This window comes from Neoarius graeffei, chromosome 21 (assembly GCF_027579695.1).
Source record: "Neoarius graeffei isolate fNeoGra1 chromosome 21, fNeoGra1.pri, whole genome shotgun sequence".
Classification (NCBI taxonomy): Eukaryota; Metazoa; Chordata; class Actinopteri; order Siluriformes; family Ariidae; genus Neoarius; species Neoarius graeffei.
Window position 1 is genome coordinate 64536718 of NC_083589.1, and position 18794 is coordinate 64555511.

General features: G+C 42.0%; 1 protein-coding gene across 1 annotated transcript in view; it reads right to left on the reverse strand.

Moving 5' to 3' along the window:
- Nucleotides 1-18577, reverse strand: part of LOC132870165 (thyrotropin-releasing hormone-degrading ectoenzyme-like) — a 107395-nt gene extending 88818 nt beyond the window's left edge. Inside the window, exons 1-3 of the mRNA XM_060903735.1 lie at nt 17910-18577; nt 16088-16361; nt 1043-1169 (exon numbers count right to left, since the gene is read on the reverse strand). Coding sequence (XP_060759718.1) covers nt 1043-1169; nt 16088-16361; nt 17910-18577 — 1069 coding nt within the window. The remainder of the gene's footprint in view (nt 1-1042; nt 1170-16087; nt 16362-17909) is intronic.
- Between the last annotated feature and the right edge of the window lie 217 nt (nt 18578-18794).

Sequence of the window (18794 nt, forward strand, 5' to 3'; positions counted from 1 at the left end):
TTCCACTTTACAGAGATTATTTTCTTTTTTTAATGGGACTTTCTCAATGGAAATGTTTATTTTTGGTTTTAAATATGCACAGAAGCGAAGATATAAGTGTCAACTGTTGAATTTTATCATTGGGCAAGCTAAAATGTCTATATATGTTAGTAGGAGAAATAAGGTTGAGCATAACTCAGGGCATGACCTTATGATGGTTTTTGCAACCCTGGTGAAATCAAGGATTTTAATTGATTTTCGTTTCTATAAGGAAATGAGTGATCTTAACTTTTGAGAATGTATGGTGTCAGGAAAGTGCTTTGTGTATGCTCATGGAGGATAAAGTGCAATTTAATAACCTGTTACAGGTTTCTGTATCTGCTGTTTAATACTTTTAACTGTGTTATTTATTTTTTTTTTAATTATTATCTTTAAGATGACAATTTGACGTAATGTCTTTTAAGTTATTGTAATAAATTTTTTTTGAAATCTCACACACGCACGAATGCATGCGCACACGCACACACACACACACAATTCTCCAACTGCTTTCTCTTCTCTCTCTCTCTCTCTCTCTGTAAGCTGAGTGTTCTCGAGAGAAGGTGACTGAGTGTTTATGAAAGACAGAGAGGCAAAGAGAAAGATGAGGTATAGACATATGAGAATTTAGTGGGGGGGGGGCAGGAGAGCAGCCGTTGTGTGTGCGCATGCACACGTGTGTGTTTTACAAATGTTGGCACAATTTTCTTCACAACACACTCAATAGCAAATTCTGCCAACATTTGTAAAACACACACGCGCGCACGCGCGCGCACACACACACACACACACACACACACACACACACACACATACACACACACACACATACATACATATATATACACACACACAGAGGACAGTGTAGAGCAGAGAGATTGACGATGAATTTAAATGAACACATCAAACTGACAGAAAACTAATAGGACGAAATGGAGACCGAGAGTTAAATAAAGGTGTACACACACACACACACACACACACACACACACACACACACACACACACACAGAGTCAGCGTTACCTAGTTTGGGCAGGGGGTATTTGACTCTGAAGTAATCCTGATAGAAGCTGAGGAGGCTCTTGGTGATGTGCAGAGCGTAATCTCCCGATCCGCTCTGAATGGCATCAGGCCGAGCAAACAGCCGTATCTGCTCCAACACACACACACACACAGAATAAAGTCTCTGTCTGTTTTATCTTATCTTCAGTGAGTTAAATTGGTGAAAGTTTGTGTGTGAATTAAACACTGATGTAAATGTGGTGAATTTTTCTGCAGTTCGGTAAAACTGATGAAGCTTCTGAGGAAGACGAAGAGTGAAACTTCTTCAGGATCAGAACTCATCAGACACCTGAACAAACTGCAGCTCTGTTACTGTTTCTACAGTGAAATTGTTTTCAAATAAAATAAAATGAAAGTCCAATCTGCTCGCTGCCTTCAATGCAGCTTCACTGTGGACTTTACAGAAGACCTGAATCTGATCGAATCTGATTGAATCTGATCTAATCCAACTGAATGTGATCTAATCTGATTTAATTTAATCTGAAGGAAGAAATTGGTAAATCCACCCCTCCATGTTTCGTTCAAAATTTGATTAATTAGAACAAAATTGACTAGTAATTGAATCAGTGAATCAGGAGAAGCGACTCCACTGAACCCACAGAGATGCATCCAGGTCATTAATGTGTCACTGGACATCCAGAAGATCTTTCCCCAAACACCTTCATTCTTATTCCCTGTCTCTCAATCCTCAGCTCTGGTGTGTTTATTTTGACGGTGTGTGACTCTAAAGCACACATCATTTTATCACTGAACAAAGAGAAAGAAATAAAGAGAGTGAAAGAATAGGAGGTGTCACGCGTTCCCTCTGTAAAAATGATGGTTCTGCTCGATAGGCTGAGGGTGAAGGCACAAGTGTTTCTGCACCACCATCAATCCAGCCAGAACAAAAGGCTTCAGCTGTCTCTCTCTCTCTCTCTCTCTCTCTCTCTCTCACACACACACACACACACACAGAGGACACTGGACATTGTTTCACAGCACCTCCTACATCACTTTTCACTCCTATATGAATTTAATTCTTTACAAATATTCTGGATTTAATGCCTATTTTAGGTGAAGTGATAAAAAAAACACAGAATGCAAATTCATTCAGAATTATTCAGGGAGAATTAATTAATAATGAGTTTTCAAGTGCTGGTCATTTTTCTCTTTTCTCTCTCTTTTTTTGTCTCAGGACTCTAATGGAGTTAATTGGACTGGAATAGAGCGGCTCAGAGTCTGTTATCGACTGGAGGATAATGACACCAGATGAAGCTCTGAGGATGTGCACGGCTCGTAGCTCATGAACGAGTGGAGCAGAATGAAATGTCTTAAAACTCGCCCAGTCACAAATCAACACACACACAGAGGAAGAGAGAATTCCTCAGGGCTGTGATTCAAACAGGCTGCTGTGACACACAGACTGGAAGGAAACAGTGAAAGGTCGTGGCTCTGTAAATATTTCTGCTGTTTCACTAAAAGTCCAAACCAGAGACATGTTTCTACAGCAGCAGCTCAAGTGTGTCCGCTTACTGACTCTAGAGCCATACTGACTCTAAACCCAAATGCCATATCACATTGCATCTGTAAATATCTTCACGATTAGAGATCAGCCTGTGTTTCAGATGATATATTTGTCTTTTTAATCCAAATATTTTCTTCAAACACCTCAAAACTTTCACTGTTTCAATCTGTTTCTGTTCTTGCTGGCACAGCTTAGCCTCATGGAGGGTGTGTTAATGAGGTGATGAGTTGATTCTAATGAGGTGATGAATGTGCTAGAGGAAGGAACACACTAAAATGTGCAGGTCAATATCAGGACTCTAGGAACAGAGCTGGAAAACACTGCAATGTATTATTTAAGACCTGAGTTAATAAAAAAACACCACATGAATGACCAGGTGACAGATACTGTCAGAGGTGGACAAGGTACCCAACTTTATTACTTAAGTCAAAGTACAGATCCCACTGGTCAAATGTGACTCCGATACAAGTGAAAGCTGTACAGTCAAAATTTTACTTAAGTTAAAGTACTGAAGTATTTGCTTTTAAAAATACTTAAGTATTAAAAGTACATTTTCTGTCAATGCATTGTTGTATTATTGCCACAGCACTTACAAAACCTAATGCCGTTACCAAAGACAGAAATGTGAATTTACAAAATGAATGCATGCTGTGCCATCATGGTGGTTTAATGTTAAGCTAGCTAGTCAGTGAAGCTCCACCTGACATGCTAGCAAACTCTCTTCAAACTTGAAATCATATTGGGTAGCTAACGCTACTAGAAAAGAAAGATTTCTACATTGTTTATTTGGCAATTGTAAGGATTTATTCTTGATCTCAGTTTAACCAAGACTGACATGTGCAAATATTTTGTGTTTAATCTTATGTGGAACATTCCATTGCCCTGTGCTATCATATCATATCATATCATATCATATCATATCATATCATATCATATCATATCATATCATATCATATCATATCATAAGAACAGGCTGTGCATCAAATATTTTGTGTTCTATCTTAAGAATAGGCTGTACATCAGAACATTCTGCTTATTATTGATAAGAAATGGCCTTTGCTGAACATTTTGCTTATTATTGATGTAGGTAATTTGACCTGCCCAGACCAAGGTCTCCTCACTTGCACGTAGTCTTTCTCCCCCCCCCCCCCCCCCCCCACTCACACACACACACACACACACACACACACACACACACACACACACACACACATAGACATATAAATTCTCCTGTAGTCTTTGTCTTTTCGGCGAAGCTGTGATTAAAAGACGGTGAAACTAAGACTACATACAGACTGCACCCTGAAACGACCCATATCCGATTTTTTTGCCCATATGCGACCTGTATCCAATTTGTTATTGACAACCTGAATGACACAGATCCAATTTTTTCACATGCGACCCAGGCCGCTTGGATATGTGGTCCTAAATCTGATGCATATCCGATATTTTCACATGCGACTGCAGTCTGACCGGACAGGTCGCATTCATACGACCTACACGTCATCAACAAGAGACAAACGTCACTATTCTGCGTTGGCTAATCCCGCCTCTTTGGTGGAAAACAACAACATTTGTACAGTTTTCAGAATTTAAATAGACTTTTATAGAATTGATCAAGCTAATGGTGGATTTGGTAGGGACCTGGATGTTTATCTGTTAGCCTTATTAAATAAAACAGTTTCTATAACTGATTTATAACTTAAACCATCCTGTATTACAAGATTATAAAATTGTTCTGGAAATTTCCAGTAATTTGACACCTTTGGTCTCATTAGCCGCCGCCACAAAAACCACATCGCCAGGTCTCGCCTCATCTCCATAGCAAACTGCACTGGTGTTTATGCACCTTGAGCCAGCGCTGAGAGAAGTTGCAGAATTCAGCTGGTTATAAACAATCTAAATAAATATTTATAAAAATGTAGAAAAAGTTTATTAATATGACGAAATAAATATGTGCAAATTATTAAGCCTGAATTAAGAGTTTGGTAATACAGCGGCTGTATCCCAAATGACTGCCTACTGAAGCTCAAGTGCACTATATAGAGTTTAAAAATCCATTACTTCCTAGTAACATGTAGTGCACTTATATAGAAATTAGAGAGACATTTAGGAGTCAACCCTCGTTACCAGGCTACATGTTTTCATTTCAGTTCAGAAACAAAAACACACACGAGACCTCACACTTTAACACTAACCAGATAATTAAACAAACAAAAAAAAAGAAATCATTAAACATGAAGAGTGTGCTTTTTTTTTGTTTATGTATTACGTAGATGTGCTTATTACGTGTCAATTTGCGCATGCGGGACACTTTTGGGTCATTTTCCATTCATATTGGAGATCGCACACAAGTCTCATATAATTGGCAATGTGAACAGCCTAACAAAAAAAATCGGATTTCACAACAAATCGGATATGGGTCATTTCAGGTTGCAGTCTGAACGTAGTGTAATTTCTGAATCCCTGTCTTTTTCACAAATCGCCCCAGAATTCTGGGTGACACGAGGTGACCTATCTGCGAGATTGTGATCGCTCCAGTTTTGGGGGGCAAGAGGGAGAGACAGTTGATCTCTGTCCTAACAGTTTTGGGGGCTCGTCCGGGATACTCCTGATCAGGTAAGAGATCTCTTTTATTTTAAGGGACTTCCGCCTGGTTGGTAGTATCTGAAAACCCATTTATCTCCGTGTTAGTTGCCACGGAATGATTTGTGTATCCCCGTGAAGAGTTGCCACAGGATGATTAGTGCGCGCGCGTCTGTGTGAGTTACCACAGAATAATTTATCTCGAGATGGTCCTTTCGTGTCACCATGGGGGGAAGTTGTGTTAAGGTACCCAGACCGGACCCCAAAGAAACTCCACAGGATTGGATGAATCACTGTGGTTTAGCATTCTACACCAGTCCGTGGTTAGACAATTTGGCTGGCTGGACTGAATCCCAGCCTCAGTTTTTGACTCATCCTCGCGCAGGCATTTTTAAACCAAAATACCTCGCTTCGGCACATAAACAAATATACGAGGGACTGGGCGACCCAGAATGGGATTATGATTATATGATTAAAGGGTATTTAAAATGGGTCAGAATGAAACCAATATGGGACAATTTTCACGGAATTAAAGAAACTAAGGAGCAAAAAAAATCAGTACCATGCCCTAAGCCTGAAGATAAGGCAAAACCCGTTTCATCTACATCTGTTACTGTTACACCTGTTATCACATCACCTACAACCTCCGCTCTACCACCGCTGTATGAGGGATCAAATAATGTTCCTGCATCCACACCAGTCCCAAAACTATATCCGGATTTAAGTAATCATTCATGCCCTGCTGAATCTCTTGAGACAGGCGCTAAACCAGATAAACCCAAGGCTGGTAAAAAACCCTCTGTAAGCTCAAATACGCTGTTACTAAAATATGAGACTAACGATTCTAATACAGACGACTCTGATGATGACAATGATGATGTGGGATCAGATAGACCGCTGCCTCCCCCTGCGAATACTGCTTGTGTATGGATTCAGAAGGGCAGAGGGCTAAAAATCACTCCAACTTCTGCATCAGACCTAAAAGATATTATTAAAATGTTACCTTCATTAGACAAACCACTTAACTTTGTAGACATGCTCATAAAAATGTCACGACACTGCCAGCTGGTAGGAGCAGATTACGGTTTTATCCTTCATGCCGTTCTAGGCGACAGTTATGATGAAACTGCATTAATAGCTGCAGTGCCATGTCTAGATCCTAAGAATGATGAATACGAAGTGGTTAAAACTAAGATAGAAGTAGGCGATGGCAAAACTACCACAAAGAATGAGTTTAATTTCTACTGGAAGGATACCCGTAAAGTAGAGCCCTGCACTCCCGCGGGAGTCCCGCAGGACCCGCGGGACCCGATGCAAAGCAGTGCGGCGCGGGACAAATTTTGAAAGCTCATTGCGGGCGTGGGCGGGAGGGGGAGTGCACAATGCGGGAGCAGGCGGGAGAGGTGATAAGCTGCAGTCCCGCTAACTAAAAACATGTTTAAAATAAAATTTATAAATTATTAATTTATGTCTATCATATATAATTTGCGCTGGACATTTTATTTGGCATTAATAAAAACATTTTAAGATGCCTAAATTTGCAGATGTGGTCTAATCTCGCGTAAGTTTCTGATTCCTTTCCGCTCTCAGTACTTAGTTTCAGCACTTCTCAGTGCTTAGTTTCACCTAACCAACTTTGTCTGAAGGTGTCAACTGCATTCAATATGGCGGACGGAATGTCTCGATGTTTAAATATCTCAGTTGTTTGACGGTGTATCGCACAGATTGTTCAATTTAAAGCGAGAAATAGACAGTGTATAATCTGAGGAGCTGGTTGTGGTTGCGCAACACTTCATATGAGAGGAGAATGAAATCACGGTTGGAATCATAATGCCACAGACTCGGAAGTGGGAGTGCGAGTGCACAAAGCGAGAGCTGTCAATCAAAGCGAAAGCTGTCAATCATGAGCACATACAGCGCTCAACTTGGAATGTGTCAGCAGAATGTCAGAGTCTAAACAATAAACTTACAATAAACCTAACAATGCCACCTATAAATATACAACATGTAGATCTACATAACGTTATCTGTGCCATCTCACAGCAGTTTGCTTAGCTATTTTTAATCAGGGCAAATAGCCTTATAGCCAAAACTAGTATATGATGCTTTAATTTATGGAGATGCCTTTTGTTTACACGTGATTTCCAAATGAGGGGTATTGCAATTTTATATTAGTCTAAATGAATATCTGCACCAAGTTGCAAGCATCAGGGGAAGATTATGGACACGCCAAATTTGGCTTAACGGTCATTTAATGGTGAAATGCCGTTCACACTGTCAGCCAACTTTGGGTTGTTTCTCTGAATTCCGACAATAAACGAGACCATCTGAACACATCTGAAAACATCGTGGTTTGAACTGTGTTGGTTCAAATCAACTTGGTTCAGACCAAGTTGGTACTACAGCTTTGGGAAACAGTCGTTTTTTGGATGTTAGTTAGTTCAAACTTGCATCGTACCATATTGGTTTAATGCTAACTTGGTTGTTTGTTTGGGAAACGCACCCCTGAACGTGAGCTGTAGATATTTATGCTCAAATCCACTCAAAGTAGGGGGTGGGGCACCATCACGCTGTGTCTTAAGATTATATTAATTTCCTATAGGCCTACTTGTATTTCCTAGAATGTAAATGTGAGGAATGACATATAAGCTATGTGCAATGTACAATATTCTTAATATCCACTGTAGATGTTGGTAGGTGTGTTGGGTATCTCTGTAAAGCCTCAGCTGCGCATGCCGCCTGGCAATGCACACCCTCGCTATGTGCGCTAGGTGAAGGATCGGTCAGTGGAGAGCTCAGCTAAGCTCAGCATGTTTAATTCCCCAAGCCAATGACAAGAACTTTCGTGAGAAATAACGCGAACATCTGCATCATGCGGGATTTGCGGGCGGGAGCGGGACAAAATACGGCAGGCGCGGGCGGGACTGAAAATCATAATTCTTTGCGGGAGCGGGTGGGAGTGGGACTGCACAATGCGGGAGCGGGTGGGAGCGGGACTGAAAATTCTGTCCCGCGCAGACCTCTACCGTAAAGCTATGAAGGAATTAAAGGAACAATTGACGTGTTATCTGCTCTCATGACAGCAGGCTAACCGTGATCTTTCACAGGTTACTAATTGTAAACAGGAGAAGGCTGAACTCACTTCAAAGTTTCTGACACATTTTAGCGAGACATGGACTTGTCTGGGAAACATGCAATTAGATCAGCAGCAAGCCAACCTTCTCTTTATTTCGACATTTTTGAATAATTGTCGTCCTGACATACAGAAGGTTCTGAAATATCATTTAAGTGACTGTAGCAATATGATAATAAAAACCTTAGGGGAAAGAATTAGAACTATGGAGGGAGATGGTATTCTGGATAGTAAGCAGGTAGCCTGCCTCTCTGTGGCCGGTGGAAAATCGTACTCACAGCCCCGTGGAGACATGAATAGATGACAAAAGAATCAGAATTCAAGCATCCGCCCCCAAGGCAGGGTACGCTCTGGAGCGTGCCACTATTGCGGCAAAGAAGGACATTGGCAACATGAGTGTAGAAAGAAAAAGGCGGATGAAGCCAATTCGCAGCATATGCTTCCCCCTCACTCCCCTAACCCTCAATCTTCTGATATGTTTCCCCTTCCTCCTCCTAATCTTCAGCAGCCACCACCAGTTGCCCCTATGGCAAATCCTTTTGCGCAGCAACGCCCCACAGGCCCATATCAACCTTAGAGCTGCCTACAGAGCTGTGACCCCGTAATACTACATTGTTCTTTCGACTCTTATCTAGCCAATGATTAGCCTGTTGTAGAATTAGCTATAGATGGACAGGTGCTTCCTTTTCTAATTGACACTGGTGCTACGATGTCCTCTGTGGGAAAACCCTATGAGGGCCCTCTCTCTAACAAAACCATTTGCTCTGTGGGAATTGATGGGGTCCCCTTCTCCTCCCCTTGCACTCCTCCATTATTGGTAACCTGTCCCACTGACACAGCACTTCGTACACATCATTCTTTTGTGTTTATGCCACAGTGTCCCTTTAATCTACTGGGGCGGGATCTAATGAGTCTGTTACATTTATCCATTTCGTTTCAGGGATCCAGAATGATTATTTGCACCCCTGACTTTCTGCCTCCCGCCTTGGCTCATCTCTCTTCATGTATGACTGTCCCAAATATCTCCACTGTTTGTACTGCTGCTGTAAACCCTGTTATATTCTCTCCTACAGATCCTTTGAGTACTGTCCCCTCCTCCCTCTGGGCGGAACACAAGGACGAGGTTGGCCTGGTTCACTGTGTGCCTTATGAGGCTAAGCTTAAACATGTGCTTCCTGTTTATGTTAAACAATACCCTCTCTCTGAAGCTAAGGCTCAGGGGATTGATGGCATCCTACAGTCTCTTCTCGAGCAAGGTGTGGTGAGACCATGTACCAGCTCTTACAATACACCTGTCAATCCAGTACCTAAACCTGATGGTACCTGGCATTTTATGCAGGATTTACGTAAGATTAATGAACTGATTGTCCCTGTTGCACCCATTGTACCTGATGTTTCCTCTGTAATGTCACAGGTTCCTGCTCATCATTGCTGTTTTTCCGTTATTGATCTCTGTTCTGCCTTTTTCAGTGTTCCTGTTGAAGAGCAGACACAGCCTTTGTTTGCCTTCATGCACAGGGGGAGACAGTATACTTGGATACGTTTGCCTCAAGGTTTCATTGACTCTCCTGCTGTTTTCTCAGCCATAGTTCATGACGCACTCTGTGACCTCTCCCTCCCCCAGGGCTCTGTGGTCCTGCAGTACGCAGACGATCTTCTGGTATCTGCTGAATCACCAGAAATCTGCCAAGATGCTTCCTTACGCCTGCTCCAACATCCGGCACACAAGAGCTTTAAGGTTTCCAGGACCAAGCTGCAATATTGCATGGACACTGTTAAGTATTTGGGGTTTGAACTTTTACAAGGTTGTCGTAAGCTGTCATCTGATCGGGTACGGGTGATTCTAGACACAAAGTGCCCTGCAACTAAACATGCACTGATGGCTTTCCTGGGTCTGATCAATTACTGCAGACAATGGATCCCTGACTGCTCTTTATATGACAAGATTCTCTGTTCTGCAATCTCTCATCACGATCCACTGCAACACCCTTTGACCTGGACTGACGCTATGGTGGATGCTTATCACTCCCTCAAAAGCGCTCTTTGTTCCACCCTGGCTCTGGGTTTACCTGATTACTCCAAGCCCTTCCATCTCTATGCCTGTGAACACCAAGGCACAGCCTCTGTGGTGTTGGTCCAGGAGCATGGGGGGGGGATGCGTCCTTGTGTGTTTTTATCTAAAACGTTAGACACTGTTGCTCAAGGATTACCTGCGTGTCTAAGGGCTGTCGCCGCATGTGCTCTGATGGTTTTAGACGTGGAAAAATTGGTTTTGTCTCACCCACTGATCTTGCACTCATCACATCAAGTTAAACAGGTGTTGCAAAATTTACAGACCCAACATATGACTGTGCAGCGCCGCTCCAGATACGAAATCATTCTCTGTTCCACTAACAATCTCGAAATTCGTGCCACATCCTCTTTTGATACTGTAGGTCACGCTCTCGCACACCTCCTTAATTCTCAGGATGACACTTTAGACATTGATCATGATTGTCTGTCTGAAATCGTACATACTACTAGTATCAGGTCCGATCTCTCCTCCATCCCTCTAGGGATGGGGGAAGTACTTTTTGTTGATGGCTCTTGTTCTAAACCCTCAGAAGGTGTTTTCCTCTGTGGTTACTCTGTGTGCTCATTGCCTGATATTGTGCATGAGGCATACACTCTTCCTTTCTCCTCTGCTCAGGCAGCTGAGTTGTATGCTTATACGTGTGCCTGTATTTTGTTTCAGGGCAAGGATGTCACAATCTACACAGACTCTCGTTACGCCTTTGGTGTGGCTCATGATTTTGGGACGATTTGGCAGTCTCGAGGCTTCCACGCCACAGACGGGAAGCCCATTTCTCACCCTACCTTAGTACAAAATCTCATTGATTCTTGTCATCTCCCTAGGTCACTCGCCATAGTTAAAACTAAGGTGCATGCCTCGGGAAACACACCTAAAATCATGGGTAATTCTCTTGCCGATCATATTGCAAAACTTGCTGCTGCCTTGGTGTCATGTCTCCTGGCCTAGATCCTTCACCGTGTAATACCTCTTGCCTCGCCAGCACGCTGATTCCGGACTTAGATCTTTTTTCTTTACAGGCTTCAGCCTCTCCAAATGACTCTGCCTTTTGGCAGTTACAAGGCACTTATGTTGCCCCTGATGGCCTATGGTACAGTCAGGATGGCCGCCTTTGTCTTCCATTTCATTGCCTTCCCTTCCTTGTGCGTGAATTTCATGGCGTGACACATCGCACACGAAGGGGGGTGAAGGGGGACATGAACAAACTTTTTTGTATAGCCAATTTAAACAGCTCGGTGGACTCAATTTTCAAGAGATGCCTCATCTGTGCACAAAATAATCCCTCTAAAGCAGGCGCGGAACACGAGTGTTTACCCATACCTACGTCTCCGTTCCTAGAATGGCAAATCGACTTCACACACATGCCTCCCTGCGGGCCGTTTAAATATCTCCTGGTGATTGTGGACAAATTCTCTAAATGGGTAGAAGCCTTTCCCTGTTCTCGAGAAAACACGAAGGTAGTTACTCGTATTCTGGCAAAAGAAATAATACCTCGTTATGGGGTCCCAGACGCCATAGACTCAGACAAAGGTACCCCTTTTACCTCGAAAGTCACACAAAACCTTTGCAAGTATCTCTCACTAAACTGGTGTTTTCACATTCCGTACCACCCTCAATCCTCTGGTATCGTAGAACGTACTAATTGAACATTGAAAGACAAAATAACTAAGGTCATGCAGGCCACAGGTTCGAAGAATTGGGTAGACTTATTGCCAGCCACTCTGGCTGAAATTCGTATGACACCAAGCCCTGGCCTAGGGGGATACTCCCCCTATGAAATTATTTTTGGACGACCTTTCCCTCTCCCCTGGAAGAAGGGAACTCCGTCTCTGGGTACCTCTGATTTGAAAACACATATGGATGAGTATTCTGCAGCCCTTATAGATAAATTGCATAAAATTTGTACCAAGGTCAATAGTACAATATTGTCTCCACCAGCAGCACCCACACATCCCTTTCATGTGGGAGACAAAGTGCTGGTGCGGCTTTTTAAATTATTTGAACAATTGGGAGAACCTAGATATAGTGGGCCTGCAGAAATAGTCACCATTACTCGTACTGATGTTTTAACTGACCTTTTTCCACAGTGGATCCATGCCACACGATTGAAGAAGGCCCCATAACAAAGCTGTGTTACAATTACATGTTTGCCACTAACGTTTTCTCTGTGTCCCTCCCTAGTCTCTCTCTACTCTCTAAACTCTGTACAGGGATCCTGCAGGAGCTGAGGATCTTCCGATCACTTTCTGCAAGAAGCCGTGAACAAAGAGGGGAAGAGATCTCACGCCCTGTCTGGGATCAATCATCCTCACTACAACCATGAAAATCCTCATCACGAGCTTCATGGCCATTCTACTGCTGCTTGGAGCAGGGTTACCCGCTCGAGCTGGACCTCGAGACATCTTTTGGCAATTCACTAACTGGACTGCACAAGCGCACATGAATGAAAGTTGTTATGTATGTCATCTGATGCCGTCTTCTACTATTATTACACGTCCACCTTTGCCTCTATGCTCTGAAGCTCTGTATTATGTGTTCTCGGAGAATCACAATCCAATTTTTACCGTTTGGGGCCCCTTCTGTAATTACTCTCCGCACCCTCTGTGGCAGCAATGTTAAACCAGACTTCTTCAGTATCTAGCATGGAAACCCCTGCCATTGTCTTACAGGACTCCATTCTCACTACTCTGCAGGTCGATATGCCCTCTAATTTCATTTTCCCTCACTGTTTTAGAACAAATTACTCTGAAGGAAGTAGCATGTATTTGGGACAAATTGAGAGGTTTCGAGTTTCTCTAAGCTCCGGTGAGGTGGGACGAGGGCTGATAGGGCATGCCAAGGGTGGTCAGAGGGCCTGAGCACCAATACACATCAAGAAGAGCAAGGATTAACTCAAGCATACATCTAATCCTAATTCTCGATGTAATCACATATATGATCAGAATACTGGGGTGTGATACTAGTTGTAACCTAGTATCAAAGAGGGGAATTGTAAGGATTTATTCTTGATCTCAGTTTAACCAAGACTGACATGTGCAAATATTTTGTGTTTAATCTTATGTGGAACATTCCATTGCCCTGTGCTATCATATCATATCATATCATATCATATCATATCATATCATATCATATCATATCATATCATATCATATCATATCATATCATATCATATCATAAGGACAGGCTGTGCATCAAATATTTTTGTGTTCTATCTTAAGAATAGGCTGTACATCAGTACATTCTGCTTATTATTGATAAGAAATGGCCTTTGCTGAACATTTTGCTTATTATTGACGTAGATAATTTGACCTGCCCAGACCAAGGTCTCCTCACTTGCACGTAGTCTTTCTCCCCCCCCCCCCCCCACACACATACACACACACATATAAATTCTCCTGTATTCTTTGTCTTTTCGGCGAAGCTGTGATTAAAAGACGGTGAAACTAATTTCTGAATCCCTGTCTTTTTCACAAATCGCCCCAGAATTCTGGGTGACATGACATGACCTATCTGCGAGATTGTGATCGCTCCAGTTTTGGGGGGCAAGAGGGAGAGACGGTTGATCTCTGTCCTAACAGCAAGATTATGCTAAAACATATTTCTGAAAGGACTTCAGATAAGTTAATGTTATTCATGTTAGCATAATTCTGTTTTTACATGCTAACTAACAGTGTCCAAGTTAACTAGCTATGTGTAAACAGCTGTGGACAAGGCTACAGCAACTTGGTGGGCAAATCCTTAGAAAATGATTTGACTAACCAGACTGCATAGCTATTGCAACATTATTGCTAGCTCTGAAAGCACAGACTTCATTGCAAGCTTTCTCTTGGAATAAAACATTTATATAGCTAAATATGCTTCCACAGGTTGGATGGTGAGTTTTTGTAGGCCGTGACGTGGTTCGTTTTTGACAAACAAAGCAAACATTCAAAACAAAATGTATCTTTAATCCTTTCAGAAAACTGAAACATGGGTTCCAGGTAAAGCCATGGGTGTGTGCATTCCCCAGAAGAACCGCCTCCTTCCATTCTGCCATCAACTGAATGTGTTCAAATAATGCTGCAGAGAAATAATTGAACTTGATTTCATACAGTCTATGGACAAGACGTGGCCCTAGTGATTACTGATCGGCTCTCAGTGTCACCTGCGAAAAAATCAATCATGTTTTAGAAAAGAAAAGAAAAAAACATCCACTTTCAAAGCCGCTTCATAGTAATGAGTAACGAGGACCTTGATAGAAATGTAGTGGAGTAAAAAGTACGATATTTGCCTTTCAAATGCAGTGAAGTTAAAGTCATAAGTTTCCAAAAAAAACAAAAAAACTCAAGTAAAGTACAGATACTCAAAAAGTGTACTTAAGTACAGTACTCAAGTAAATGTACTTCGTTACTGTCCACCTCTGGATACTGTTACATTTTCTGTCACATTTACTCTTACATTTACTGTTATTATTACATTTCCAGTCACTGTTATGTTTACAGTCACTGATTTATGTTCTTTGTTACTTTTCCTGTTATTATATTTCCAGCCACTGTTACATGTACAGTCATTATTATTGTTACTATTACATTTACTTTCTGTTATATTTAGGAAAGGAACCAGTCTCAAAAGGGAACCCTTCCTCATCTCAGTGATACTAGATAGTGTGAGTATAAGTCATTACATATCCACAGCTGTATACTATAATGTCAAGCTGTGCAGAGGGCGTCGAAAGGATCCTGACGATGGGCAATATAGACATTTTAGATTATTGTTACATGACTGTAATGCTTGCCATTACTGTTACTGTTCACATTATTGTAACTGTTGCAATTACTTTACTGTTTTCAATACTGTTACTGTTACCAATACTGTTACTCCTACTATTAAGCATTACTGTTACTGTTACAGTTAGCATTACCATAACAGATACTGCTCCAGTGACTGTTATTGTTAGAGCCCTGAACTTGTTCAAAGATAATGTTGAACTGCGGCAGTCTGGTTCTGCTTGGTTCCTGCATGGAAACTGAGAAAATGGATGAAACGATGAGGAGCGGAGCAGAGAGGAGAGAGGAGATAAATGTATTTTTATGCTGCCATCACCTCAAAAAACATTTCTTTAATCACGCTGCCTTTTTCTCCTGATATGGAGATTATAAAAGTGGTGTCTCACACTGCTTAAAAAGCACAGTATTCTCTCCCACTGTGTGTGTGTGTGTGTGTGTGTGTGTGTGTGTGTGTGTGTGTGTGTGTGTGTGTGAGTGAGAGAGCCTGCTTTAGCGCTGAGCTGTGTTGAGGTTGTTAGCACACCCAGAGGAGAGATAATAGCACTCAGCATGTGGCAGAAATGAGGAAAATAAATAATTCCTTTCCTGATTTTTTTTCATTATCACACTACTGGCGGTGTGTTTCACATCTGAATCTATAAAGACAAAGAAACCCGCTGCAGTTCACCTGCTTATTAAAGGCGGTGTGTGTGTGTGTGTGTGTGTGTGTATACACATGTAGATTAAATATGTGCAGTTCCCTGTGGGTTTAGTGTCTACAAGGTTTACTTTTATTACCGAGTCATAAATATAAAACACATGAAACCGTGTGTGTTTAAGGCATCAGTGAGGAAGCAGCAGAGTCGGTGGCGTCCTCCCTCCAATAAAAGTGTTGGTTTTATAAATGGATAGTGGAGTAAATCTCCATACTGTAGTATATTTGAATGGAGCTGTGCGTAAGACTCACCATCACTCCGTTGTGTGTCATCGTCTCTCGAGAGCTGAAGTCACACACGGACCAGGACACATAATAAGTGGACATACGTGGCGTCTTGGAGAAGCGATTGGTGAGCCAGCCGTCCTCGTCCAGGCTGGACGACATGATGGGCATGTTGGAGACGGACTGGTAGGAAGCATCATGTCTCAGTGTCACGCTGAAGGTGGCTTTGTAGATGGGCTCATCAAAACACGGGAAAGCTTTCCTCGCATGAGTTGGAGAGAACTGAGTCACGGCCGCGTACCTGCACAGATAGACAGGATTACACAAAAAGAGCACAAGAAGACAGGAGAAGAAAAAAAGGAGAGAGGAAAACAATATAAGAGAAAATGCTGAATCAGTGTCGAAGTGTTTGAAGTGGAGCATCAGTTAGAACTGAAAAATTAGTTCAACACTTATCTCAGCTCTTAAACTAATAACACAGCATCCTGAATCCAGAGAAAAACTTCCTGATGTTCCAGAATTCTCACTGCAGTTTTTTGACAGGTATTTGTGTGCATAACTAGATGAAGGCACAAGATTCTAATTCATAATATGTGTGTTTTTTGTTCATTCAGTGCAATTGCCTATCAAGAAAACATGATCACAGTTTGAAGGATAAGCTGACCAAAACTCATCTGATACTCTACCCTTTATATCGTTTTAATTCTCAGTTGTATCCATAACAATTCAGTCCTTGAGATATGCAATGATCAAGTTGCAGTAAAAAAAAAAAAAATAATTATAACATATTATGGTTACTGTAAATCATTCAGTGTTGCTGGGCTTAACATTGCTCCTCACCCAAGCTGAAATTACAGAAGAAAAATGTTCTTTACATCAAAGTCAGAACTGTGTGTATATGATACATGCCTCTATTTTACTCTGACTCCGCCCCTCATATGTAACCCTCACAAAACTTCTACACAGCAGTTAAGTCTGTTGTTGTTACATCTGAGCTCTGAATACTGAAATGTCTCATTTCAGTGTTAAATCCTCACTCTGTGTGCATAACTCAACTCTGATTATGGCCTTTTGTGAATAAAAAGAATAAAATCAGACGCATTCGTTTAACGTTCACTCGTAACTTATTACACAGGAAATAAAAACAGAGCGTGTGCTCGAAAGCTCAGTGTGGAGAGAATCCGACATGGGGCTGTAAATACGTTCAGAAGCCTAGAGTCAGGCTTATAAATTTAAATAGTGACTTTATTTAGTCACACAATATGAAAGTGTTTTACATCTTAAACAACAGCATGTTCACAGAAATGTATGATAGATTATTTTCCATCAGCACACATAGCAAGTAACATAGCAAGTGCGAGAGGAAGTGAAGCAAATGTAGTGTTTACAAGCAGGAGATTGAGGTCATGGAAGGCTGTGATTAAACTAAACAGTCCAATCCGACTAGTTTTACATGTCTGATCCATATCTGAAAGTTAAACTGGGGGAAATAATTATAACTGGACACGTGATTGTTTTCTCCTTGACCTAAATATTAAGATCACAATGTCTTTAAAATTAAACATGGGGTGCACAATCTTTTGACTGGTCCTAAACATCAAGTTGTACTTGGATAAAAGTTAACATTTATTTAAATCTATAAGAGAGGTTTTTTTTTTAAAAAAGAGAATTTGCTTCTGTTGTTTTTCAAGATAAATTAAGAAAGTGTTGAATGAACAACTGCAGTGTTTGTATTTGTGCAGCTGCTTGCTGTAAGTGTTCATTCATTCATTCGCTCGTCATGTGTTAAATTACATTGTCACACTGAGCCGTGAGTGAAGGCTGGAAGTAATGCTAGAAGTGGAATTACCTTCTCTCTCCGTGCAGCATGTAGGAGGTACGGAAAAATCCCAGCAGCTGGTTCTGGATCTGAGTCTGGAAGGTCATGTTGATTTTATACCTTCTTAGCGGCTTCATTTCCCGGTGCAGAGCGACAACGTACACCTGGTTGTGCGGGTACCAGAAGTGCCGGTGGATCCTCATGGTGCCGGGTTTCTTACTGTCGGAGTACACAGACACCTTCTCTACATGCAGCCCATTGGTGTGCAGCACGATGAATTTGGTGGCGTTCACACACTCGAACTCGATGCTCACCTCGCCAGAAAAGGTGAAGTTGTGCATGTAGACAGAGAGCTGGAGGTCATAGTGGTGAGGCCGCAGTGCTGTCGGTAAGCGTAAACGCCGCCATGGCTGCACATCTCCACCTTTCTGTTCACCACTTTTGTCTCGTGACTGATTGGATCCGGTACCAGGTGGAACCATGTTCTCGCTGCTGCTGCATTTCTCAAAGCTGACAGCCAATGTCACGGCGACAGCCGTCACCACCATGAGTGTCACGATGGAGACAACGAAGGCCAGCATGAGCCTCTTGTGCACGGTGATGTGGCGCTCAGGGGTCCGGGGTCGCACCACCACGCTGTCGGCCCACCGGTCAGACACCGCACGGCCATTCCTCACACTCAGCTCTTCGATCCCCATCACTGCTTTAACTCACTGCAAACAAGCAGAGGACAAGTGCTGAGCTTCAGTTTAAATATCTTCCAGTTTTAACACATGAAACACTGTTACAGTCAGAAAGAGAGACAGGAGGGAATTAACTGCACCAGATCTATCTGATACATGGAAATAAATCAACAACACATCCAGGATTGAATTACTGCATAGATTATTGATTTAAATCTTAAAGCGCTGATTA